General features: G+C 70.3%; 1 protein-coding gene across 2 annotated transcripts in view; it reads right to left on the reverse strand.

Annotated features, from left to right (window-relative positions):
* Nucleotides 1-735: 735 nt before the first annotated feature.
* OLFM2 (olfactomedin 2) overlaps nucleotides 736-26,524 on the reverse strand; it is a 70,893-nt gene continuing 45,104 nt past the window's right edge. For both annotated transcript variants that reach the window (XM_075902506.1, XM_075902505.1), the window contains exons 3-6: nucleotides 22,882-23,037; nucleotides 17,883-18,102; nucleotides 4,028-4,134; nucleotides 736-1,622 (exon numbers count right to left, since the gene is read on the reverse strand). In XM_075902506.1, coding sequence (XP_075758621.1) covers nucleotides 945-1,622; nucleotides 4,028-4,134; nucleotides 17,883-18,102; nucleotides 22,882-23,037 — 1,161 coding nt within the window. In that variant the 3' untranslated portion in view covers nucleotides 736-944. The remainder of the gene's footprint in view (nucleotides 1,623-4,027; nucleotides 4,135-17,882; nucleotides 18,103-22,881; nucleotides 23,038-26,524) is intronic.

A 26,524-nucleotide genomic window follows, 5' to 3' on the forward strand; every position in this document is an offset into this window, starting at 1 on the left:
CTCCACATGGTTCTCAGCTCTGGTGGGGGGAGAGGCTTGTGCTGCCCCCATCGCCCAAGCCAATCTCTCAGCTCCTATTGGCTGGTTGTTTCCAGCCAATAGGAGCTGAGAGATTGGCTAGGGTACATTGCTATTGGCCAGTTGTTTCTGGCCAATAGGAGCTGAGGATTGGGCTGGGGGCGGGGAGATCAGAGCAGAGAGCCGGGGGACTGGGCTCTAAACCCGGCAGCTGTGTGCTTGAGGGTCCCGGCAGGGCGGTCTGCGGCTGGGGCTGCCCACGGGCCGTATTTTGCCCTGCCCTGATCTAGCCGGTGCTGGGTCCTGCCGTGAGGGCAGGGGCTGGACTTGGCCTCTCCCAGTCCTAGTGTCTGAGTCACTAGTTCCCGTCTGGCCCAGCGCAGCCACAAGCAAGGGCTCTGGGCGAGGCCGGGGTGAAGGGAGGAGACAGCTGCCAGCCGTGGGGCCGCCTTGGCAGAGGGAGGCTGGCCCTGGCCGGCAGCGGAGCTGGGCAGCATTTTACCATCGGTCGTGCCTAACGCTCGCTGCCTGTCTCATTTGCCACAGTCCAGCTGCGGGTATTTTCTCTCTGCACTTTCCCACCGACCACTACTCCAGCGCTCGCCGCTATTTCCGGATTTCACGTCGGCTGCCCGCTTTCTGCCTCTGCCACCCGCTGGGACAGACGCAGTTCTATCCGCCCGGCAGAGACGGGAAGGAGAAGGCACAGGCACCACCCACTGTCAGATCATTTTTATTTGCCACCAAAATCAAATCAAATCCAGTAAGTGACCTTGGTCCAACGAAAGCAGACGAGCTCCATGCGCCACGTGAGCCACAGGAAGAGAGCGAACACAAAGGCCTTGCCCTGGGCCCCGCTTCCTAGACAGATCGGTGGATCCCGACGTGTAAAAAAGAAAGAGCCAAGGCCGAGTCCGGCAGCGGTGTCACACCTCGCCCGAGGTCTTTATGACGTGGAAGAGGGTGACGTTGTACACCACCTGGTGGCCATTGTTCCAGGTGTACAGCACCCGCTCCCGCGGGTTGTAGTCCAGCATGGAGATGTGGGAGTACTGGTTGTGGAAGGGGATGTCCGTGTACTCGTAGCTGGAAGTGTTGGTGTAGTAGGCAAAGTAGATCTTGGCCCCGGCTAGGTGGGAGTTTGTGACGTAGAGGGTGCCACAGATCATGAAGGACTCGCCGGCGCTGCGCTTGGGGTAGCCGGTGTCCCAGCTGCGCAGGATCTCCAGCGTCTGCGGGTCCACCCGGCTCACCACGATGTTGCCGGCGTTCTGGTTGGTGGTGTAGACGGCCCACAGCCCGTTCTCGTCCACCATGAAGTCGATGTCGGAGAAGCCGCCCCAGGAGTAGGGGAAGGTGTTGTTGTAGCCGGCGCTGGCCAGGCTGCGCTGCACCAGCACGCTGCGCGAGCGGAAGTGGTACTTCACCGCGATGTTGCTCTGGTACTTGTTGTAGTAGAGGGAGCCGTTGAAGACCACGTGGCCCGTGCCGGCCCAGGGGTGCGGCAGCAGGTGCTGCACAAAGTTCTGGCCCGTGACGAAGTCGTTCAGGGTGCGGAATTCCAGCACGCGGCGTCCCTTGTAGTAACCGTCCATGTACCACACCTGCTGGGAGAACAGCCACGCGGTCAGCGGGCCGCAGGTCCCAGGGGAGCCACCCCCGTGTGGGGCCGGGCCTGTGCCCCCCAACCCCTGGACCTGAGCCCCCCAAGCCCTCACCCCCGTGTGGGGCCGGGCCTGTGCCCCCCAACCCCTGGATCTGAGCCCCCCAAGCCCTCACCCCCGTGTGGGGCCGGGCCTGTGCCCCCCAATCCCTGGACCTGAGCCCCCCAAGCCCTCACCCCCGTGTGGGGCTGGGCCTGCACCCCCCAACCCCTCACCCCCGTGTGGGGCCGGGCCTGTGCCCCCCAACCCCTAGACCTGAGTCCCCCCAAGCCCTCACCCCCGTGTGGGGCTGGGCCTGCGCCCCCCAACCCCTCACCCCCGTGTGGGGCCGGGCCTGTGCCCCCCAACCCCTAGACCTGAGCCCCCCAAGCCCTCACCCCCGTGTGGGGCCGGGCCTGCACCCCCCAAGCCCTCACCCCCGTGTGGGGCCGGGCCTGCGCCCCCCAACCCCTGGACCTGAGTCCCCCCAAGCCCTCACCCCCATGTGGGGCTAGGCCTGCGCCCCCCAACTCCTCACCCCCGTGTGGGGCCGGGCCTGTGCCCCCCAACCCCTGGACCTGAGTCCCCCCAAGCCCTCACCCCTGTGTGGGGCCGGGCCTGCGCCCCCCAACCCCTCACCCCCGTGTGGGGCTAGGCCTGCACCCCCCAACTCCTCACCCCCGTGTGGGGCTAGGCCTGCGCCCCCCAACTCCTCACCCCCGTGTGAGGATAGGCCTGTGCCCCCCCAACTCCTCACCCCCGTGTGAGGATAGGCCTGCGCCTCCCCCAACTCCTAGGCCTGCGCCCCCCAAGCCCTCACCCCTGTGTGGGGCCGGGCCTGGGCTCCCCAAGCCCTCACCCCTGTGTGGGGCCGGGCCTGGGCCCCCCAACCCCTCACCCCCATGTGGAGCCGGGCCTGGGCCCCTCAACCCCTCACCCCTGTTTGGGGCTAGGCCTGCGCCCCCCCAACTCCTAGGCCTGCGCCCCCCAGCCCCTCACCCCTGTGTGGGGCTGGGCCTGGGCTCCCCAACCCCTTGCCCCCATGTGGATTCCCAACCCCTTGCCCCCATGTGGGGCCAGACCTATGCCTCCCAACCATTCTCCCTCATGTGGGCCAGGCCTGGGCCCCCCAGCCTCTTGCCCCATGCGGGGCCAGCGGAAGGCCTGCCCCCCATCTGCATAATGCCAGGGAGCAGCCGGGCAAAATGCTTTGAATTGCGGAGCATGGCGTGTCCCCCGTTCCACAGCGCCGGCTCCCCACGTCCCCAGCCCTGCCCCCGGCAGCCAGCCCCTAGCGGAAGTCCTGGAGCCCAGGGCAGGCTGAGCCAGCCGAGAGCCCCGCGGGACGTGGCCGCCGGCCTGTCAAACCGGCTGAAACCTTTATGCCCTCGCCAGTGTCTGTTCCCAGGGGCCTGCCCGCTTGGTGGGGCTGCCGACGGCTCCGAGCTGGGGCGGAAGCAGGAGGGAGATGGACGGACACCGGCTCTGGGACCGGCATCCCCGCAGGGCAGGGATGGGAAAGGTTAACCCGCAGCCAGTGGGGTGGAGCCAGGCCTTGGGGCCAGCTGGGTCTGAGCCCTTCGGACCAGGCGTGGCCCGCGCTCCGCTGCGCCCCAGGACTTGCTGCACCCCGCAGTGTGGGCGGGACGTGCCATAGAAGGCTAAGGAGAGACGTGGGACTGGCCCCAGGATCCTCTGCACCAGCTCGGTCTCCCCCGCAGCTCCCCGGCAGAAACGCGGCGCTTGCGGCAGGCCCGGAGCCGGCGCCGCGCACGTGGCGGGAAACATGGCACGGCCACGGTCGCCTCCCGCGAGCGCCAGGCTCTGCCGGAGGAACGTGCTGCGCCCCGCCAGGCGGCACCGTGTTTCACCAGCCCCTCCCCTTGGCCCACCGGGGCTGCCCAGCGAGCACTCGCTGCCTTCCCGCCGCGCTTGCCGGGCCCGGGTGCCGGACTGCGGAGCTGGCCTGGCGACGCTAAACGCCGCCCTGCAGACTGCGTCCTCTGCCCGCAGCGTCCCGGGGCCGGGCTGACCCCACTGGCCTGGCTCTGGCTCCACACGGCTGCTGCCCGGAAGTGGGACCAGCAGCTGTCGGCGGCCGAGAGCGGCCAGGCTCTCAGACGCGCCCGCCCGGCAGAGTCGAGCTGACGGCTGAGCCCTGGGCAACCGGGGACGCCAGGAGCGGAGGCGCCTTGTCCCAGGCCCCCTGCCCTGCGGCTCCGGGCTGGCACCCAATGTGCCCGGAACGGCTCGAGGCCTGGGGCGAGTCCGTGCGTTTCCAAGCTGAAGCCAGCAGGGGAGAGGAGCTCTGGAAAGGTAGAGCAGCCCCCCAAGTCCTCCCAGCCCCCCCCGGCCCCAGCACTCACCCTGCTGTCAGCGCTGGGAGCCATGGTGTCCGTCATCCACGATCCGAAGCGGGATCCCGAGGCCCGGATGGTGATGGGGTTACTGACGCCCGTCAGCCTCCCACAGCCTGCAGCAGGACAGAGAACGGCTCCAGGGGCCCACAGCCTGCAGCAGGACAGAGAACGGCTCCAGGGGAGAACCCAGCCCACGCAGGCACGGCAAGCGCAGGGGCAGAGACCCCCCTCGTGACCAGCAGCAAGCGCAGGGGCAGAGACCCCCCTCGTGACCAGCAGCAAGCGCAGGGGCAGTGACCCCCCCTCGTCACCAGCGACAAGCGCAGGGGCAGAGACCCCCCCTCGTGACCAGCAGCAAGCGCAGGGGCAGAGACCCCCCTCGTCACCAGCGGCAAGCGCAGGGGCAGAGACCCCCCTCGTCACCAGCGGCAAGCGCAGGGGCAGAGACCCCCCCTCGTGACCAGCAGCAAGCGCAGGGGCAGAGACCCCCCTCGTCACCAGCGGCAAGCGCAGGGGCAGAGACCCCCCTCGTCACCAGCGGCAAGCGCAGGGGCAGAGACCCCCCCTCGTCACCAGCGGCAAGCGCAGGGGCAGAGACCCCCCTCGTCACCAGCAGCAAGCGCAGGGGCAGAGACCCCCCTCGTCACCAGCAGCAAGCGCAGGGGCAGAGACCCCCCTCGTCACCAGCGGCAAGCGCAGGGGCACAGACCCCCCCTCGTCACCAGCGGCAAGCGCAGGGGCAGAGACCCCCCCTCGTGACCAGCGGCAAGCGCAGGGGCAGAGACCCCCCCTCGTGACCAGCGGCAAGCGCAGGGGCAGAGACCCCCCCTCGTGACCAGCGGCAAGCGCAGGGGCAGAGACCCCCCCTCGTGACCAGCGGCAAGCGCAGGGGCAGAGACCCCCCTCGTGACCAGCGGCAAGCGCAGGGGCAGAGACCCCCCCTCGTGACCAGCAGCAAGCGCAGGGGCAGCGACCCACCTCGTGACCAGCGGCAAGCGCAGGGGCAGAGACCCCCCCTCGTGACCAGCGGCAAGCGCAGGGGCAGAGACCCCCCTCGTGACCAGCGGCAAGCGCAGGGGCAGAGACCCCCCTCGTGACCAGCAGCAAGCGCAGGGGCAGAGACCCCCCTCGTCACCAGCAGCAAGCGCAGGGGCAGAGACCCCCCTCGTGACCAGCAGCAAGCGCAGGGGCAGAGACCCCCCTCGTCACCAGCAGCAAGCGCAGGGGCAGAGACCCCCCTCGTCACCAGCAGCAAGCGCAGGGGCAGAGACCCCCCCTCGTCACCAGCGGCAAGCGCAGGGGCAGAGACCCCCCCTCGTGACCAGCGGCAAGCGCAGGGGCAGAGACCCCCCCTCGTGTCCAGCGGCAAGCGCAGGGGCAGAGACCCCCCCTCGTCACCAGCAGCAAGCGCAGGGGCAGAGACCCCCCCTCGTCACCAGCGGCAAGCGCAGGGGCAGAGACCCCCCTCGTCACCAGCGGCAAGCGCAGGGGCAGAGACCCCCCCTCGTCACCAGCGGCAAGCGCAGGGGCAGAGACCCCCCCTCGTCACCAGCAGCAAGCGCAGGGGCAGAGACCCCCCTCGTGACCAGCGGCAAGCGCAGGGGCAGAGACCCCCCTCGTGACCAGCGGCAAGCGCAGGGGCAGAGACCCCCCCTCGTGACCAGCAGCAAGCGCAGGGGCAGAGACCCCCCCTCGTGACCAGCGGCAAGCGCAGGGGCAGAGACCCCCCCTCGTCACCAGCAGCAAGCGCAGGGGCAGAGACCCCCCTCGTGACCAGCGGCAAGCGCAGGGGCAGAGACCCCCCCTCGTCACCAGCAGCAAGCGCAGGGGCAGAGACCCCCCTCGTGACCAGCGGCAAGCGCAGGGGCAGAGACCCCCCCTCGTGACCAGCGGCAAGCGCAGGGGCAGAGACCCCCCCTCGTGACCAGCGGCAAGCGCAGGGGCAGAGACCCCCCCTCGTGACCAGCAGCAAGCGCAGGGGCAGAGACCCCCCCTCGTGACCAGCGGCAAGCGCAGGGGCAGAGACCCCCCCTCGTGACCAGCGGCAAGCGCAGGGGCAGAGACCCCCCTCGTCACCAGCGGCAAGCGCAGGGGCAGAGACCCCCCTCGTCACCAGCAGCAAGCGCAGGGGCAGAGACCCCCCCTCGTCACCAGCAGCAAGCGCAGGGGCAGAGACCCCCCTCGTGACCAGCGGCAAGCGCAGGGGCAGAGACCCCCCTCGTCACCAGCGGCAAGCGCAGGGGCAGAGACCCCCCCTCGTCACCAGCGGCAAGCGCAGGGGCAGAGACCCCCCCTCGTGACCAGCAGCAAGCGCAGGGGCAGAGACCCCCCCTCGTGACCAGCGACAAGCGCAGGGGCAGAGACCCCCCCTCGTGACCAGCGACAAGCGCAGGGGCAGAGACCCCCCCTCGTGACCAGCGGCAAGCGCAGGGGCAGAGACCCCCCTCGTCACCAGCAGCAAGCGCAGGGGCAGAGACCCCCCCTCGTCACCAGCGGCAAGCGCAGGGGCAGAGACCCCCCCTCGTCACCAGCAGCAAGCGCAGGGGCAGAGACCCCCCCTCGTCACCAGCGGCAAGCGCAGGGGCAGAGACCCCCCTCGTGACCAGCGGCAAGCGCAGGGGCAGAGACCCCCCTCGTGACCAGCGGCAAGCGCAGGGGCAGAGACCCCCCTCGTGACCAGCGGCAAGCGCAGAGGCAGAGACCCCCCCTCGTGACCAGCGGCAAGCGCAGGGGCAGAGACCCCCCTCGTCACCAGCAGCAAGCGCAGGGGCAGAGACCCCCCCTCGTCACCAGCAGCAAGCGCAGGGGCAGAGACCCCCCCTCGTGACCAGCGGCAAGCGCAGGGGCAGAGACCCCCCCTCGTCACCAGCGGCAAGCGCAGGGGCAGAGACCCCCCCTCGTGACCAGCGGCAAGCGCAGGGGCAGAGACCCCCCCTCGTGACCAGCGGCAAGCGCAGGGGCAGAGACCCCCCCTCGTGACCAGCGGCAAGCGCAGGGGCAGAGACCCCCCCTCGTCACCAGCGGCAAGCGCAGGGGCAGAGACCCCCCCTCGTCACCAGCGGCAAGCGCAGGGGCAGAGACCCCCCCTCGTGACCAGCGGCAAGCGCAGGGGCAGAGACCCCCCTCGTCACCAGCGGCAAGCGCAGGGGCAGAGACCCCCCCTCGTGACCAGCGGCAAGCGCAGGGGCAGAGACCCCCCCTCGTGTCCAGCGGCAAGCGCAGGGGCAGAGACCCCCCCTCGTCACCAGCGACAAGCGCAGGGGCAGAGACCCCCCCTCGTGACCAGCGACAAGCGCAGGGGCAGAGACCCCCCCTCGTGACCAGCGGCAAGCGCAGGGGCAGACACCCCCCTCGTGACCAGCGGCAAGCGCAGGGGCAGAGACCCCCCTCGTCACCAGCGGCAAGCGCAGGGGCAGAGACCCCCCTCGTCACCAGCGGCAAGCGCACGGGCAGAGACCCCCCCCTCGTGACCAGCGGCAAGCGCAGGGGCAGAGACCCCCCCTCGTGACCAGCGGCAAGCGCAGGGGCAGAGACCCCCCCTCGTCACCAGCAGCAAGCGCAGGGGGAGAGACCCCCCCTCGTCACCAGCAGCAAGCGCAGGGGCAGCGACCCCCCTCGTGACCAGCGGCAAGCGCAGGGGCAGAGACCCCCCTCGTCACCAGCAGCAAGCGCAGGGGCAGAGACCCCCCCTCGTGACCAGCGGCAAGCGCAGGGGCAGAGACCCCCCCTCGTGACCAGCAGCAAGCGCAGGGGCAGAGACCCCCCCTCGTGACCAGCAGCAAGCGCAGGGGCAGAGACCCCCCCTCGTGACCAGCGACAAGCGCAGGGGCAGAGACCCCCCCTCGTGACCAGCGACAAGCGCAGGGGCAGAGACCCCCCTCGTGACCAGCAGCAAGCGCAGGGGCAGAGACCCCCCCTCGTGACCAGCAGCAAGCGCAGGGGCAGAGACCCCCCCTCGTGACCAGCAGCAAGCGCAGGGGCAGAGACCCCCCCTCGTGACCAGCAGCAAGCGCAGGGGCAGAGACCCCCCCTCGTCACCAGCGGCAAGCGCAGGGGCAGAGACCCCCCCTCGTGACCAGCGACAAGCGCAGGGGCAGAGACCCCCCCTCGTGACCAGCAGCAAGCGCAGGGGCAGAGACCCCCCCTCGTGACCAGCGGCAAGCACAGGGGCAGAGACCCCCCCTCGTCACCGGCAGCAAGCGCAGGGGCAGAGACCCCCCCTCGTCACCAGCAGCAAGCGCAGGGGCAGAGACCCCCCTCGTCACCAGCAGCAAGCGCAGGGGCAGAGACCCCCCTCGTGACCAGCAGCAAGCGCAGGGGCAGAGACCCCCCTCGTGACCAGCGGCAAGCGCAGGGGCAGAGACCCCCCCTCGTGACCAGCAGCAAGCGCAGGGGCAGAGACCCCCCCTCGTGACCAGCGGCAAGCGCAGGGGCAGAGACCCCCCCTCGTGACCAGCGGCAAGCGCAGGGGCAGAGACCCCCCCTCGTCACCAGCAGCAAGCGCAGGGGCAGAGACCCCCCTCGTCACCAGCAGCAAGCGCAGAGGCAGAGACCCCCCCTCGTGACCAGCGACAAGCGCAGGGGCAGAGACCCCCCTCGTGACCAGCGGCAAGCGCAGGGGCAGAGACCCCCCCTCGTGACCAGCAGCAAGCGCAGGGGCAGAGACCCCCCCTCGTGACCAGCGGCAAGCACAGGGGCAGAGACCCCCCCTCGTGACCAGCGACAAGCGCAGGGGCAGAGACCCCCCCTCGTGACCAGCGACAAGCGCAGGGGCAGAGACCCCCCCTCGTGACCAGCGGCAAGCGCAGGGGCAGACACCCCCCTCGTGACCAGCGGCAAGCGCAGGGGCAGAGACCCCCCTCGTCACCAGCGGCAAGCGCAGGGGCAGAGACCCCCCTCGTCACCAGCGGCAAGCGCACGGGCAGAGACCCCCCCTCGTGACCAGCGGCAAGCGCAGGGGCAGAGACCCCCCCTCGTGACCAGCGGCAAGCGCAGGGGCAGAGACCCCCCCTCGTCACCAGCAGCAAGCGCAGGGGGAGAGACCCCCCCTCGTCACCAGCAGCAAGCGCAGGGGCAGCGACCCCCCTCGTGACCAGCGGCAAGCGCAGGGGCAGAGACCCCCCTCGTCACCAGCAGCAAGCGCAGGGGCAGAGACCCCCCCTCGTGACCAGCGGCAAGCGCAGGGGCAGAGACCCCCCCTCGTGACCAGCAGCAAGCGCAGGGGCAGAGACCCCCCCTCGTGACCAGCAGCAAGCGCAGGGGCAGAGACCCCCCCTCGTGACCAGCGACAAGCGCAGGGGCAGAGACCCCCCCTCGTGACCAGCGACAAGCGCAGGGGCAGAGACCCCCCTCGTGACCAGCAGCAAGCGCAGGGGCAGAGACCCCCCCTCGTGACCAGCAGCAAGCGCAGGGGCAGAGACCCCCCCTCGTGACCAGCAGCAAGCGCAGGGGCAGAGACCCCCCCTCGTGACCAGCGGCAAGCGCAGGGGCAGAGACCCCCCCTCGTCACCAGCGGCAAGCGCAGGGGCAGAGACCCCCCCTCGTGACCAGCGACAAGCGCAGGGGCAGAGACCCCCCCTCGTGACCAGCAGCAAGCGCAGGGGCAGAGACCCCCCCTCGTGACCAGCGGCAAGCACAGGGGCAGAGACCCCCCCTCGTCACCGGCAGCAAGCGCAGGGGCAGAGACCCCCCCTCGTCACCAGCAGCAAGCGCAGGGGCAGAGACCCCCCTCGTCACCAGCAGCAAGCGCAGGGGCAGAGACCCCCCTCGTGACCAGCAGCAAGCGCAGGGGCAGAGACCCCCCTCGTGACCAGCGGCAAGCGCAGGGGCAGAGACCCCCCCTCGTGACCAGCAGCAAGCGCAGGGGCAGAGACCCCCCCTCGTGACCAGCGGCAAGCGCAGGGGCAGAGACCCCCCCTCGTGACCAGCGGCAAGCGCAGGGGCAGAGACCCCCCCTCGTCACCAGCAGCAAGCGCAGGGGCAGAGACCCCCCTCGTCACCAGCAGCAAGCGCAGAGGCAGAGACCCCCCCTCGTGACCAGCGACAAGCGCAGGGGCAGAGACCCCCCTCGTGACCAGCGGCAAGCGCAGGGGCAGAGACCCCCCCTCGTGACCAGCAGCAAGCGCAGGGGCAGAGACCCCCCCTCGTGACCAGCGGCAAGCACAGGGGCAGAGACCCCCCCTCGTGACCAGCAGCAAGCGCAGGGGCAGAGACCCCCCCTCGTGACCAGCGACAAGCGCAGGGGCAGAGACCCCCCCTCGTCACCGGCAGCAAGCGCAGGGGCAGAGACCCCCCCCTCGTCACCAGCAGCAAGCGCAGGGGCAGAGACCCCCCTCGTCACCAGCAGCAAGCGCAGGGGCAGAGACCCCCCTCGTGACCAGCAGCAAGCGCAGGGGCAGAGACCCCCCCTCGTCACCAGCAGCAAGCGCAGGGGCAGAGACCCCCCTCGTCACCAGCAGCAAGCGCAGGGGCAGAGACCCCCCTCGTGACCAGCGGCAAGCGCAGGGGCAGAGACCCCCCCTCGTGACCAGCGGCAAGCGCAGGGGCAGAGACCCCCCCTCGTGACCAGCGGCAAGCGCAGGGGCAGAGACCCCCCTCGTCACCAGCAGCAAGCGCAGGGACAGAGACCCCCCCTCGTGACCAGCAGCAAGCGCAGGGGCAGAGACCCCCCCTCGTGACCAGCGACAAGCGCAGGGGCAGAGACCCCCCCTCGTCACCGGCAGCAAGCGCAGGGGCAGAGACCCCCCCTCGTCACCGGCAGCAAGCGCAGGGGCAGAGACCCCCCTCGTCACCAGCGGCAAGCGCAGGGGCAGAGACCCCCCTCGTGACCAGCGGCAAGCGCAGGGGCAGAGACCCCCCCTCGTGACCAGCGGCAAGCGCAGGGGCAGAGACCCCCCCTCGTGACCAGCGGCAAGCGCAGGGACAGAGACCCCCCTCGTCACCAGCAGCAAGCGCAGGGACAGAGACCCCCCCTTCGTGACCAGCAGCAAGCGCAGGGGCAGAGACCCCCCCTCGTGACCAGCGACAAGCGCAGGGGCAGAGACCCCCCCTCGTCACCGGCAGCAAGCGCAGGGGCAGAGACCCCCCCTCGTCACCGGCAGCAAGCGCAGGGGCAGAGACCCCCCTCGTCACCAGCGGCAAGCGCAGGGGCAGAGACCCCCCTCGTGACCAGCGGCAAGCGCAGGGGCAGAGACCCCCCCTCGTGACCAGCGGCAAGCGCAGGGGCAGAGACCCCCCCTCGTGACCAGCGGCAAGCGCAGGGGCAGAGACCCCCCTCGTCACCAGCGGCAAGCGCAGGGACAGAGACCCCCCCTCGTGACCAGCGGCAAGCGCAGGGGCAGAGACCCCCCCTCGTGACCAGCGACAAGCGCAGGGGCAGAGACCCCCCCTCGTCACCGGCAGCAAGCGCAGGGCAGAGACCCCCCCTCGTGACCAGCGGCAAGCGCAGGGGCAGAGACCCCCCCTCGTGACCAGCGGCAAGCGCAGGGGCAGAGACCCCCCCTCGTGACCAGCGGCAAGCGCAGGGGCAGAGACCCCCTCGTCACCAGCGGCAAGCGCAGGGGCAGAGACCCCCCTCGTGACCAGCGGCAAGCGCAGGGGCAGAGACCCCCCCTCGTGACCAGCGGCAAGCGCAGGGGCAGAGACCCCCCCTCGTGACCAGCGGCAAGCGCAGGGGCAGAGACCCCCCCTCGTCACCAGCAGCAAGCGCAGGGGCAGAGACCCCCCTCGTCACCAGCAGCAAGCGCAGAGGCAGAGACCCCCCCTCGTGACCAGCGACAAGCGCAGGGGCAGAGACCCCCCTCGTGACCAGCGGCAAGCGCAGGGGCAGAGACCCCCCCTCGTGACCAGCGGCAAGCGCAGGGGCAGAGACCCCCCCTCGTGACCAGCGGCAAGCACAGGGGCAGAGACCCCCCCTCGTGACCAGCAGCAAGCGCAGGGGCAGAGACCCCCCCTCGTGACCAGCGACAAGCGCAGGGGCAGAGACCCCCCCTCGTCACCGGCAGCAAGCGCAGGGGCAGAGACCCCCCCTCGTCACCAGCAGCAAGCGCAGGGGCAGAGACCCCCCTCGTCACCAGCAGCAAGCGCAGGGGCAGAGACCCCCCTCGTGACCAGCAGCAAGCGCAGGGGCAGAGACCCCCCCTCGTGACCAGCGACAAGCGCAGGGGCAGAGACCCCCCCTCGTCACCGGCAGCAAGCGCAGGGGCAGAGACCCCCCCTCGTCACCGGCAGCAAGCGCAGGGGCAGAGACCCCCCTCGTCACCAGCGGCAAGCGCAGGGGCAGAGACCCCCCTCGTGACCAGCAGCAAGCGCAGGGGCAGAGACCCCCCTCGTCACCAGCAGCAAGCGCAGGGGCAGAGACCCCCCTCGTCACCAGCGGCAAGCGCAGGGGCAGAGACCCCCCCTCGTGACCAGCGGCAAGCGCAGGGGCAGAGACCCCCCCTCGTGACCAGCGGCAAGCGCAGGGGCAGAGACCCCCCCTCGTGACCAGCGGCAAGCGCAGGGGCAGAGACCCCCCCTCGTGACCAGCGACAAGCGCAGGGGCAGAGACCCCCCCTCGTCACCGGCAGCAAGCGCAGGGGCAGAGACCCCCCCTCGTCACCGGCAGCAAGCGCAGGGGCAGAGACCCCCCTCGTCACCAGCGGCAAGCGCAGGGGCAGAGACCCCCCTCGTGACCAGCGGCAAGCGCAGGGGCAGAGACCCCCCCTCGTGACCAGCGGCAAGCGCAGGGGCAGAGACCCCCCCTCGTCACCAGCGGCAAGCGCAGGGGCAGAGACCCCCCCCTCGTGACCAGCGGCAAGCGCAGGGGCAGAGACCCCCCCCTCGTGACCAGCGGCAAGCGCAGGGGCAGAGACCCCCCTCGTCACCAGCAGCAAGCGCAGGGGCAGAGACCCCCCTCGTCACCAGCAGCAAGCGCAGAGGCAGAGACCCCCCCTCGTGACCAGCGACAAGCGCAGGGGCAGAGACCCCCCTCGTGACCAGCGGCAAGCGCAGGGGCAGAGACCCCCCCTCGTGACCAGCAGCAAGCGCAGGGGCAGAGACCCCCCCTCGTGACCAGCGGCAAGCACAGGGGCAGAGACCCCCCCTCGTGACCAGCAGCAAGCGCAGGGGCAGAGACCCCCCCTCGTGACCAGCGACAAGCGCAGGGGCAGAGACCCCCCCTCGTCACCGGCAGCAAGCGCAGGGGCAGAGACCCCCCCTCGTCACCAGCAGCAAGCGCAGGGGCAGAGACCCCCCTCGTCACCAGCAGCAAGCGCAGGGGCAGAGACCCCCCTCGTGACCAGCAGCAAGCGCAGGGGCAGAGACCCCCCTCGTGACCAGCGGCAAGCGCAGGGGCAGAGACCCCCCCTCGTGACCAGCAGCAAGCGCAGGGGCAGAGACCCCCCTCGTGACCAGCGGCAAGCGCAGGGGCAGAGACCCCCCCTCGTGACCAGCAGCAAGCGCAGGGGCAGAGACCCCCCCTCGTCACCAGCAGCAAGCGCAGGGGCAGAGACCCCCCTCGTCACCAGCAGCAAGCGCAGGGGCAGAGACCCCCCTCGTGACCAGCAGCAAGCGCAGGGGCAGAGACCCCCCCTCGTCACCAGCAGCAAGCGCAGGGGCAGAGACCCCCCTCGTCACCAGCAGCAAGCGCAGGGGCAGAGACCCCCCTCGTGACCAGCGGCAAGCGCAGGGGCAGAGACCCCCCCTCGTGACCAGCGGCAAGCGCAGGGGCAGAGACCCCCCCTCGTGACCAGCGGCAAGCGCAGGGGCAGAGACCCCCCTCGTCACCAGCAGCAAGCGCAGGGACAGAGACCCCCCCTCGTGACCAGCAGCAAGCGCAGGGGCAGAGACCCCCCCTCGTGACCAGCGACAAGCGCAGGGGCAGAGACCCCCCCTCGTCACCGGCAGCAAGCGCAGGGGCAGAGACCCCCCCTCGTCACCGGCAGCAAGCGCAGGGGCAGAGACCCCCCTCGTCACCAGCGGCAAGCGCAGGGGCAGAGACCCCCCTCGTGACCAGCGGCAAGCGCAGGGGCAGAGACCCCCCCTCGTGACCAGCGGCAAGCGCAGGGGCAGAGACCCCCCCTCGTGACCAGCGGCAAGCGCAGGGGCAGAGACCCCCCCTCGTGACCAGCGGCAAGCGCAGGGGCAGAGACCCCCCTCGTGACCAGCAGCAAGCGCAGGGGCAGAGACCCCCCCTCGTGACCAGCAGCAAGCGCAGGGGCAGAGACCCCCCCTCGTGACCAGCGGCAAGCGCAGGGGCAGAGACCCCCCTCGTGACCAGCGGCAAGCGCAGGGGCAGAGACCCCCCCTCGTGACCAGCGGCAAGCGCAGGGGCAGAGACCCCCCTCGTCACCAGCGGCAAGCGCAGGGGCAGAGACCCCCCCTCGTGACCAGCGGCAAGCGCAGGGGCAGAGACCCCCCTCGTGACCAGCGGCAAGCGCAGGGGCAGAGACCCCCCCTCGTCACCAGCAGCAAGCGCAGGGGCAGAGACCCCCCTCGTGACCAGCGGCAAGCGCAGGGGCAGAGACCCCCCTCGTGACCAGCGGCAAGCGCAGGGGCAGAGACCCCCCTCGTGACCAGCGGCAAGCGCAGGGGCAGAGACCCCCCCTCGTCACCAGCGGCAAGCGCAGGGGCAGAGACCCCCCCTCGTGACCAGCGGCAAGCGCAGGGGCAGAGACCCCCCCCTCGTCACCAGCGGCAAGCGCAGGGGCAGAGACCCCCCCTCGTGACCAGCAGCAAGCGCAGGGGCAGAGACCCCCCTCGTGACCAGCAGCAAGCGCAGGGGCAGAGACCCCCCCTCGTGACCAGCGGCAAGCGCAGGGGCAGAGACCCCCCCTCGTGACCAGCGGCAAGCGCAGGGGCAGAGACCCCCCCTCGTGTCCAGCGGCAAGCGCAGGGGCAGAGACCCCCCCTCGTCACCAGCGGCAAGCGCAGGGGCAGAGACCCCCCTCGTCACCAGCGGCAAGCGCAGGGGCAGAGACCCCCCCTCGTCACCAGCGGCAAGCGCAGGGGCAGAGACCCCCCTCGTCACCAGCGGCAAGCGCAGGGGCAGAGACCCCCCCTCGTCACCAGCGGCAAGCGCAGGGGCAGAGACCCCCCCTCGTGACCAGCGGCAAGCGCAGGGGCAGAGACCCCCCTCGTGACCAGCGGCAAGCGCAGGGGCAGAGACCCCCCCTCGTCACCAGCGGCAAGCGCAGGGGCAGAGACCCCCCTCGTGACCAGCAGCAAGCGCAGGGGCAGAGACCCCCCCTCGTCACCAGCAGCAAGCGCAGGGGCAGAGACCCCCCTCGTGACCAGCAGCAAGCGCAGGGGCAGAGACCCCCCTCGTGACCAGCAGCAAGCGCAGGGGCAGAGACCCCCCCTCGTGACCAGCGACAAGCGCAGGGGCAGAGACCCCCCCTCGTCACCAGCAGCAAGCGCAGGGGCAGAGACCCCCCCTCGTCACCAGCGGCAAGCGCAGGGGCAGAGACCCCCCTCGTCACCAGCAGCAAGCGCAGGGGCAGAGACCCCCCCTCGTCACCAGCAGCAAGCGCAGGGGCAGAGACCCCCCCTCGTCACCAGCAGCAAGCGCAGGGGCAGAGACCCCCCTCGTCACCAGCAGCAAGCGCAGGGGCAGAGACCCCCCCTCGTGACCAGCGGCAAGCGCAGGGGCAGAGACCCCCCCTCGTGACCAGCAGCAAGCGCAGGGGCAGAGACCCCCCCTCGTCACCAGCAGCAAGCGCAGGGGCAGAGACCCCCCCTCGTGACCAGCAGCAAGCGCAGGGGCAGAGACCCCCCCTCGTGACCAGCAGCAAGCGCAGGGGCAGAGACCCCCCTCGTCACCAGCAGCAAGCGCAGGGGCAGAGACCCCCCCTCATGACCAGCAGCAAGCGCAGGGGCAGAGACCCCCCTCGTGACCAGCGGCAAGCGCAGGGGCAGAGACCCCCCTCATGACCAGCAGCAAGCGCAGGGGCAGAGACCCCCCCTCGTGACCAGCGGCAAGCGCAGAGGCAGAGACCCCCCTCATGACCAGCAGCAAGCGCAGGGGCAGAGACCCCCCCTCGTGACCAGCGACAAGCGCAGGGGCAGAGACCCCCCCTCGTCACCAGCAGCAAGCGCAGGGGCAGAGACCCCCCTCGTCACCAGCAGCAAGCGCAGGGGCAGAGACCCCCCCTCGTGACCAGCAGCAAGCGCAGGGGCAGAGACCCCCCCTCGTCACCAGCAGCAAGCGCAGGGGCAGAGACCCCCCCTCGTGACCAGCAGCAAGCGCAGGGGCAGAGACCCCCCCTCGTCACCAGCAGCAAGCGCAGGGGCAGAGACCCCCCTCGTGACCAGCAGCAAGCGCAGGGGCAGAGACCCCCCCTCGTCACCAGCAGCAAGCGCAGGGGGAGAGACCCCCCTCGTGACCAGCAGCAAGCGCAGGGGCAGAGACCCCCCTCGTGACCAGCGGCAAGCGCAGGGGCAGAGACCCCCCTCGTGACCAGCGGCAAGCGCAGGGGCAGAGACCCCCCTCATGACCAGCAGCAAGCGCAGGGGCAGAGACCCCCCCTCGTGACCAGCAGCAAGCGCAGGGGCAGAGACCCCCCCTCGTGACCAGCGGCAAGCGCAGAGGCAGAGACCCCCCTCGTGACCAGCGACAAGCGCAGGGGCAGAGACCCCCCTCGTGACCAGCGGCAAGCGCAGGGGCAGAGACCCCCCTCGTGACCAGCAGCAAGCGCAGGGGCAGAGACCCCCCTCGTGACCAGCGGCAAGCGCAGGGGCAGAGACCCCCCCTCGTGACCAGCAGCAAGCGCAGGGGCAGAGACCCCCCCTCGTCACCAGCGGCAAGCGCAGGGGCAGAGACCCCCCCTCGTGACCAGCAGCAAGCGCAGGGGCAGAGACCCCCCCTCGTCACCAGCGGCAAGCGCAGGGGCAGAGACCCCCCCTCGTGACCAGCGGCAAGCGCAGGGGCAGAGACCCCCCCTCGTGACCAGCGGCAAGCGCAGGGGCAGAGACCCCCCTCGTGACCAGCGGCAAGCGCAGGGGCAGAGACCCCCCCTCGTCACCAGCAGCAAGCGCAGAGGCAGAGACCCCCCTCGTGACCAGCGACAAGCGCAGGGGCAGAGACCCCCCTCGTGACCAGCGGCAAGCGCAGGGGCAGAGACCCCCCTCGTGACCAGCAGCAAGCGCAGGGGCAGAGACCCCCCTCGTCACCAGCGGCAAGCGCAGGGGCAGAGACCCCCCCTCGTCACCAGCGGCAAGCGCAGGGGCAGAGACCCCCCTCATGACCAGCAGCAAGCGCAGGGGCAGAGACCCCCCTCATGACCAGCAGCAAGCGCAGGGGCAGAGACCCCCCTCTCTCTTAGCAAAGGGATGGCCAGAGAAACGGGACGGGAAGGTGGCACGTCCGAAGGCAGGAAGAGGGAAACGCGTTTTCCGCGAGCCGGCGGAACTCCCTGCCACAAGGTGTCACGCACACAAGAGCGGAGCAAGGTTCACAGCTCGACTGAAGCTCCCTGCAGTGCAGCCTGTCCACGAACACCCAGGGGCTCAGGGAGGCCAGACCCCCTCCTGGGACCTGGATGGAGGGGTTTCCCTGAGGGTGGGAGACTCAAACCTCCATCACCTTCCTCAGCAGCGGGGCTGCACCTCCACCTGCCCCCCAGCCAGGAGTCCTGGCACCCATCCCCTGCTCTAACCTCCCAGCGCCTCGCCCCCAGAGTGGGGGCTGGAACCCCCGTCCCTGCGCTGACCCCTAACTCCATTGCTCTCTGTGCAGACCTGCAGGGAGGGAGACGAGCCGGAGCACGGAGGAACCCGCACCCCCAGGCGTGGGACAGGCCCTTCCTGGGGCTTTCGGCAGGGGGCTCTGGGGCGGGGGCGCTGGCCAGGCTGGGCCCGGTGTGTGTGTGTGTGTGCTCCATACCCAGTTTCTGCAGACAGCCGTGTAAACGGGCCTCCAGGACCAGCACCCGCTGCTGCAGCTCCTCATAGTCATACGCGCCCATCTCCTCCTGGATGGCCAGCAGGCGCCCCGAGGCGTTCCTCACCTCCGCCTTCAGCTGCACCACCAGCCGCGCGTCCGCCCTGTACTGCTCCAGCACCGGCGCCAGCGGCAGCAGCTCCGCCATCTTCTCCTTCAGCTCCTGCAACGGGCCGCACGCGGGAGGGGCCATGACTCCGGACTGAGCCAGAGCCGCTCCCTGGCCCCTTGGGATGGGACCCCCAGACACTGGCCCGGCTGGGCAACCCCCCCCCCAGACACTGGCCCTGCTGGGCACCCCCCCCCAGACACTGGCCCGGCTGGGCACCCCCCCGCCCTTCCCCCCAGACACTGGCCCGGCTGGGCACCCCCCCCCCGCCCTCCCCCCCAGACACTGGCCCTGCTGGGCAACCCCCCCCCAGACACTGGCCCGGCTGGGCACCCCCCCCCCGCCCTCCCCCCCAGACACTGGCCCTGCTGGGCAACCCCCCCGCCCTCCCCCCCAGACACTGGCCCTGCTGGGCAACCCCCCCCCCCAGACACTGGCCCGGCTGGGCACCCCCCCCCCAGACACTGGCCCGGCTGGGCACCCCCCCCGCCCTCCCCCCCAGACACTGGCCCTGCTGGGCAACCCCCCCCCCAGACACTGGCCCTGCTGGGCACCCCCCTGCCCTCCCCCCCAAGACACTGGCCCTGCTGGGCAACCCCCCCCCCAGACACTGGCCCTGCTGGGCAACCCCCCCCCAGACACTGGCCCGGCTGGGCAACCCCCCCCCCAGACACTGGCCCGGCTGGGCAACCCCCCCCCCGCCCTCCCCCCCAGACACTGGCCCTGCTGGGCACCCCCCCGCCCTCCCCCCCAGACACTGGCCCTGCTGGGCACCCCCCCGCCCTCCCCCCCCAGACACTGGCCCTGCTGGGCAACCCCCGCCTTCCCCCCCCAGACACTGGCCCTGCTGGGCAACCCCCCCCAGACACTGGCCCTGCTGGGCAACCCCCCCCGCCCTCCCCCCCCAGACACTGGCCCTGCTGGGCAACCCCCCCCAGACACTGGCCCTGCTGGGCAACCCCCACCCAGACACTGGCCCGGCTGGGCAACCCCCCCCCGCCCTCCCCCCCAGACACTGGCCCTGCTGGGCACCCCCCGCCTTCCCCCCAGACACTGGCCCTGCTGGGCGGGACCCCCCACCCTCCCCCTCAGACACTGGCCCTGCTGGGCACCCCCCCCCGCCCTCCCCTCCAGACACTGGCCCTGCTGGGCAACCCCCCCCCGCCCTCCCCCCCAGACACTGGCCCTGCTGGGCACCCCCCGCCTTCCCCCCCCAGACACTGGCCCTGCTGGGCAACCCCCCCCCGCCCTCCCCCCCAGACACTGGCCCTGCTGGGCACCCCCCCCCCGCCCTCCCTCCCAGACACTGGCCCTGCTGGACAACCCCCCCCCGCCCTCCCCCCCAGACACTGGCCCTGCTGGGCAACCCGCCCCCCTGCCCTCCCCCCCCAGACACTGGCCCTGCTGGGCACCCCCCCCCGCCCTCCCCCCTCAGACACTGGCCCTGCTGGGCAACCCCCCCGCCCTCCCCCCCAGACACTGGCCCTGCTGGGCACCCCCCCAATACACACACAGACACTGGCCCTGCTGGGCACCCCCCCAACACACACACAGACACTGGCCGTGCTGGGCACCCCCCCAACACACACACAGACACTGGCCCTGCTGGGCAACCCCCCCCGCCCTCCCTCCCAGACACTGGCCCTGCTGGGCACCCCGCGCCCTCCCCCCCAGACACTGGCCCTGCTGGGCACCCCCCCCCCAACACACACAGTCACTGGCCCTACTGGGCACCCCCCCCCCCAACACACACAGACACTGGCCCTGCTGGGTACCCCCCCGCCCTCCCCCCCAGACACTGGCCCTGCTGGGTACCCCCCCCCCAACACACACAGACACTGGCCCTGCTGGGTACCCCCCCGCCCTCCCCCCCAGACACTGGCCCTACTGGGCACCCCCCCCCCAACACACACAGTCACTGGCCCTGCTGGGTACCCCCCCCAACACACACAGACACTGGCCCTGCTGGGTACCCCCCCGCCCTCCCCCCCAGACACTGGCCCTGCTGGGCAGCCCCCCGAACACACACACAGACACTGGCCCTGCTGGGCAGCCCCCCAACACACACACAGACACTGGCCCTGCTGGGCACCCCCCCAACACACACACAGACACTGGCCCTGCTGGGCACCCCCCCAACACACACACAGACACTGGCCCTGCTGGGCACCCCCCCAACACACACACAGACACTGGCCCTGCTGGGCACCCCCCCAACACACACACAGACACTGGCCCTGCTGGGCAGCCCCCCAACACACACACAGACACTGGCCCTGCTGGGCACCCCCCCAACACACACACAGACACTGGCCCTGCTGGGCACCCCCCCAACACACACACAGACACTGGCCCTGCTGGGCAGCCCCCCAACACACACACAGACACTGGCCCTGCTGGGCACCCCCCCAACACACACACAGACACTGGCCCTGCTGGGCACCCCCCCAACACACACAGACACTGGCCCTGCTGGGCACCCCCCCAACACACACAGACACTGGCCCTGCTGGGCACCCCCCCAACACACACAGACACTGGCCCTGCTGGGCACCCCCCCAACACACACAGACACTGGCCCTGCTGGGCACCCCCCCCAACACACACACAGACACTGGCCCTGCTGGGCACCCCCCCAACACACACACAGACACTGGCCCTGCTGGGTACCCCCCCCCCAACACACACAGACACTGGCCCTGCTGGGTACCCCCCCCCCCAACACACACAGACACTGGCCCTGCTGGGCACCCCCCCAACACACACACACAGACACTGGCCTTGCTGGGCACCCCCCCCCCCAACACACACAGACACTGGCCCTGCTGGGCACCCCCCTGCCCTTCCCCCCAGACACTGGCCCTGCTGGGCACCCCCCCAACGCACACAGACACTGGCCCTGCTGGGTACCCCCCTGCCCTTCCCCCGACACTGGCCCTGCTGGGCACCCCCCCAACGCACACAGACACTGGCCCTGCTGGGCACCCCCCCAACACACACACAGACACTGGCCCTGCTGGGTACCCCCCTGCCCTTCCCCCGACACTGGCCCTGCTGGGCACCCCCCCAACGCACACACAGACACAGACACGGACCCAACCCGCCTGCCTCTACTTCCTGGCCAAGGTCCCTTCAAGTCTCAGGAATTTCCACATTGCTCCTTCGAGAGAGGGATGCAAATGCCGACAAACAGAATTGCAAGTGACCTGGTGCCCAGGTCTGGGAGGGGCTCTGCAGCGGCGCCCGGAGGTCCTGCGCAACAGCATCCGGCCAGACCTGGCCGACCCCGGGGGGTGAAGCGGCTTTGCCGCAGCCCGCTCTCGATTCCTGCAGCGAGCCCTGCGAGGGGGGACGGCCCGCCCCTCCCCAAACCCTCCGGCTCCTCATCCCTGGGCCCCCAGCCGGCCGCAGGATCTGCCTTCCAACGCACCTAGGCCATCTGCACACGCGCGTGCTCCACAGGGACGTTCCCTCCCCCTCGTGTCCCGCCCCGACACCAGGTGGCTTCAGACCTATGGGGGGGCTCCGGGGGGCCAGCGTGTATTGCCCCCTATCGGGGACAGCAGTTGGTGGCTCCTCCACGGAGCCGGGAGCACGGGCGTGTACCGGGCGCGCTTCCCCCCATCCCGGACACCTGCCCCTTCTGCGGCGGGAGGAAAACCTGGCGCACACGTGTCTGGAATGCACCAGGCGGCAGCCCCTGTTCTGGCTCCTCCAGAGCCTCTTCCTGAGGTCCTGGCTGCACTTCCCCCCTCCCCTTCCTATAGACGCACCCCCCATCCCTGCCCCACAGCCGCGGCACCTCGGCAGCCTCCTCCTTAAAACGACGGGGACTTTTCAGTTTAGAAAAGAGGAGACTGAGGGGGATATGATAGAGGTCTATAAAATCATGAGTGGTGTGGAGAGGGGCATAAAGAAAAGTTATTTATTAGTTCCCATAATAGAAGAACTAGAGGACACCAAATGAAATTAATGGGGAGCAGGTTTAAAACTAATAAAAGAAAGTTCTTCACACAGCGTGTTGTCAACCTGTGGAACTCCTTGCCAGAGGAGGCGGTGAAGGCTAGGACTATAACATAGTTTAAAGAGAAGCTGGATAAATTCATGGAGGTTAGGTCCATAAAAGGCTATTAGCCAGGGGATAAAATGGTGTCCTTGGCCTCTGTTTGTCAGAGGCTGGAGAGGGATGGCAGGAGACAATCATGGTCTTCGGTCCACCCTCTCTGGGGCACCTGGTGCTGGCCACTGTCGGTAGACAGGATACTGGGCTAGATGGACCTTTGGTCTGACCCACTATGGCCGTTCTTATGTTCTTATGCCTCCCTTCCCCTCCGTGCCCCGGCCTCCTCCCCCCGTCTCTCAGCGCCCGCCCAGTGCCCGAGGCTCCCCGCCTGGAACTGAGCACAGGGCTGCAGCACCACAGCCTCGGGCCAGGCAGCTCTGTGGCAAGAGAGGAGCTGAGACCAGGCCTCTGGGAGCCCTTTGGGCGGGGAGGCTCGCACGGGGTCTGCGGGGAGCATCACCGAGGCCTGGGCACCCCTTCCGGCCGCTGCCCACGCCCGCGCCCGCGCCCACGCCCACGCCCTCGGCCGCGCCCACGCCCTCGCCCTCGGCCACGCCCACACCTTCGCCCTCGCCCACGCCCTCGCCCGCGCCCTTGCCCACGCCCACGCCCTCGCCCTCGCCCACGCCCTCGCCCACGCCCTCGCCCACGCCCACGCCCACGCCCTCGCCCACGCCCATGCCGGGCCTCCCTGTGCTCCGGATGCTCCTGGCCTATCTCAGCTCCCGCCCTCCGGCCTGCCAGGGACGGGGCGGGGGCGGGGGCCGTACCTGGAAGCTTTTCGTGTTCAGGCTCCTCTGGCTTTCGGCAGCCACCCTCAGCCGGGCGTCCAGCCCCCTGAGCAGGGACTCGGTGTTGCGCACGTACTGCAGGTCCCGGTAGGTCCGCAGGTCCAGCACCTCCATGGACTGGGACAGGTTCTGCACCTGCAGGGGCGAGGGGGGGGTGAGAGCTCGGCCCCCTGCCCCCGGGGAGGCAGTGCCAGGAAGGCGAGGGCTGCGCCCCTCTGGGGCACACGGCACCGGGACCCCCGCCAGGCGTTTCGCCCGACCTGCAGGCAGCCGGCGCTCGAGTTCTGCCGCAGGCCACTGACAGACAGCATCAGCGCCCATAGCCCGGCCCCACAGCATCAGCCCCCCCCCAGCCCCCCAGCACAGCATCAGCGCCTATGGCCCATAGCCCGGCCCGGCCCCCCAGCATCAGCACCTACAGCCCCCCCAGCATCAGCGCCCCCCTCATCCACAGCCCGGCCCCGCCCAGCCCCCCAGCACAGCATCAGCGCCTATGGCCCATAGCCCGGCCCGGCCCCCCAGCATCAGCACCTACAGCCCCCCCAGCATCAGCCCCCCCCATCCACAGCCCGGCCCCGCCCAGCCCCCCAGCACAGCATCAGCGCCTATGGCCCATAGCCCGGCCCAGCCCCCCAGCATCAGCACCTACAGCCCCCCCAGCATCAGCCCCCCCCATCCACAGCCCGGCCCCGCCCAGCCCCCCAGCACAGCATCAGCGCCTATGGCCCATAGCCCGGCCCAGCCCCACAGCATCAGCACCTACAGCCCCCCCAGCATCAGCCCCCCCCATCCACAGCCCGGCCCCGCCCAGCCCCCCAGCACAGCATCAGCGCCTATGGCCCATAGCCCGGCCCAGCCCCACAGCATCAGCACCTACAGCCTCCCCAGCATCAGCCCCCCCCATCCACAGCCCGGCCCCGCCCAGCCCCCCAGCACAGCATCAGCGCCTATGGCCCATAGCCCGGCCCAGCCCCACAGCATCAGCACCTACAGCCCCCCCAGCATCAGCCCCCCCCATCCACAGCCCGGCCCCGCCCAGCCCCCCAGCACAGCATCAGCGCCTACGGCCCATAACCTGGCCCGCCCCCCCCCCCGGCCCGCTGGACATTCTGGGGTTCGGGGGCAAGTTGCTCGCCTTGGGCAGGGGCTGGTTGGCTCTGGGTCAGGCCGTGCCCAGCACGACAGACTGGCACCACCAGCTGCCACTGCCGCAGCAATCACCAGGGGAACCAACCGGCCCCCCAGCCCCCGGCCCCTCAACCCCATCTCGCTGCCAGATGGACTCACACCCCAACCCTGCACACGTCCCCTCCCCGCCAGCCCCCACCCTGCTGGCGCCAGCGTGGCCATAAATCCAGGGGCCTGCCCTGCCCCGAGCCGTCACCGATCCGCAGGGCTCGACAAGCAATACAGTCCGGTCGCCCGTGGCGAGTCGATTGTAACCCGAAGAGCCGGGTTCGGGCGCCGGACAGCGCGGCTGGCGAGCGGGTTCGGCGAGCCCTGCCGATCCGGTCTCTGTGACGGAGTTGGGTACCTTGCTGGTTGCTATGCTGGGCAGTGGGTTGTGAGTGACCTCCACTGGCTGCAGCAGGGCCCAGCAGGGCAGGGGATGAGTCATTATGCAAGGGGGCTCGGAACCTGTCTGACGAGTTACCTCCCAGGGAGCGGAACAATGGGAAGAAGGGGAGTGGAGCCCTGGCTGGGGGCAGGGCTGGAAGTGAGGGAGTTTGGTTTCTGGCTGGTATCATGGAGGAAGCAGCCTAGGCAACGGGCTGGGATTTAGGGGCCCAGGCTCCCCCATCTCCAGGGGGGCTGAGGCATCCTAGGCCTGCCCTGGAACCAGATGACATCTGTGCTGTATCCTGGAGAAGCAATAAACTCCCTCCATTCTACTGGCTGGGGGAGTCTGTCCGTGCCATTACGGGGGTGCAGGAGACGGGAAAACCCCAACGCGCCGTCACACCGGGATTAACTGCATTCAAATGAGCGGGGGATTTGCTGCTCAGCCTGCGACCTCATTTGCATGTCATTAGCGGCGGGAAGGGAACTCCTGCCTGGCTCCCCCTCCCCCGCTGGGGCTGCCAGTTCCAAGAGGTGCCCAGGCTGGAGAGAACCCGCTGCCCACCAGGCGCTGGGGAGGTGGGTGCTAAGGACACCCAGCGATGGGACATGTGCCTGGCAGTGCCACGCCAGCCCAGTGCCCAGGGCAGGTGGCTGCAGCTGGCACCAGCTGCCGGAGAGAGCCAGCGGGCCCGGCTTACCTTTTCCATCAGCTGCCGGAGAGAGCCAGCGGGCCCGGCTTACCTTTTCCACCAGCTGCCGGAGAGAGCCAGCGGGCCCGGCTTACCTTTTCCACCAGCTGCCGGAGAGAGCCAGCGGGCCCGGCTTACCTTTTCCATCAGCTGCCGGAGAGAGCCAGCGGGCCCGGCTTACCTTTTCCACCAGCTGCCGGAGAGAGCCAGCGGGCCCGGCTTACCTTTTCCACCAGCTGCCGGACAGAGCCAGCGGGCCCGGCTTACCTTTTCCACCAGCTGCCGGACAGAGCCAGCGGGCCCGGCTTACCTTTTCCATCAGCTGCCGGAGAGAGCCAGCGGGCCCGGCTTACCTTTTCCACCAGCTGCCGGAGAGAGCCAGCGGGCCCGGCTTACCTTTTCCATCAGCTGCCGGAGAGAGCCAGCGGGCCCGGCTTACCTTTTCCACCAGCTGCCGGAGAGAGCCAGCGGGCCCGGCTTACCTTTTCCACCAGCTGCCGGAGAGAGCCAGCGGGCCCGGCTTACCTTTTCCACCAGCTGCCGGAGAGAGCCAGCGGGCCCGGCTTACCTTTTCCACCAGCTGCCGGAGAGAGCCAGCGGGCCCGGCTTACCTTTTCCATCAGCTGCCGGAGAGAGCCAGCGGGCCCGGCTTACCTTTTCCACCAGCTGCCGGAGAGAGCCAGCGGGCCCGGCTTACCTTTTCCACCAGCTGCCGGAGAGAGCCAGCGGGCCCGGCTTACCCTTTCCACCAGCTGCCGGAGAGAGCCAGCGGGCCCGGCTTATCTTTTCCATCAGCTGCCGGAGAGAGCCAGCGGGCCCGGCTTACCTTTTCCACCAGCTGCCGGAGAGAGCCAGCGGGCCCGGCTTATCTTTTCCATCAGCTGCCGGAGAGAGCCAGCGGGCCCGGCTTACCTTTTCCACCAGCTGCCGGAGAGAGCCAGCGGGCCCGGCTTACCTTTTCCACCAGCTGCCGGAGAGAGCCAGCGGGCCCGGCTTACCTTTTCCACCAGCTGCCGGAGAGAGCCAGCGGGCCCGGCTTACCTTTTCCATCAGCTGCCGGAGAGAGCCAGCGGGCCCGGCTTACCTTTTCCATCAGCTGCCGGACAGAGCCAGCGGGCCCGGCTTACCTTTTCCATCAGCTGCCGGAGAGAGCCAGCGGGCCCGGCTTACCTTTTCCACCAGCTGCCGGAGAGAGCCAGCGGGCCCGGCTTACCTTTTCCATCAGCTGCCGGAGAGAGCCAGCGGGCCCGGCTTACCTTTTCCACCAGCTGCCGGAGAGAGCCAGCGGGCCCGGCTTACCTTTTCCATCAGCTGCCGGAGAGAGCCAGCGGGCCCGGCTTACCTTTTCCACCAGCTGCCGGAGAGAGCCA

Source organism: Pelodiscus sinensis, chromosome 19 (genome assembly GCF_049634645.1).
Source record: "Pelodiscus sinensis isolate JC-2024 chromosome 19, ASM4963464v1, whole genome shotgun sequence".
NCBI classification, from domain to species: domain Eukaryota; kingdom Metazoa; phylum Chordata; order Testudines; family Trionychidae; genus Pelodiscus; species Pelodiscus sinensis.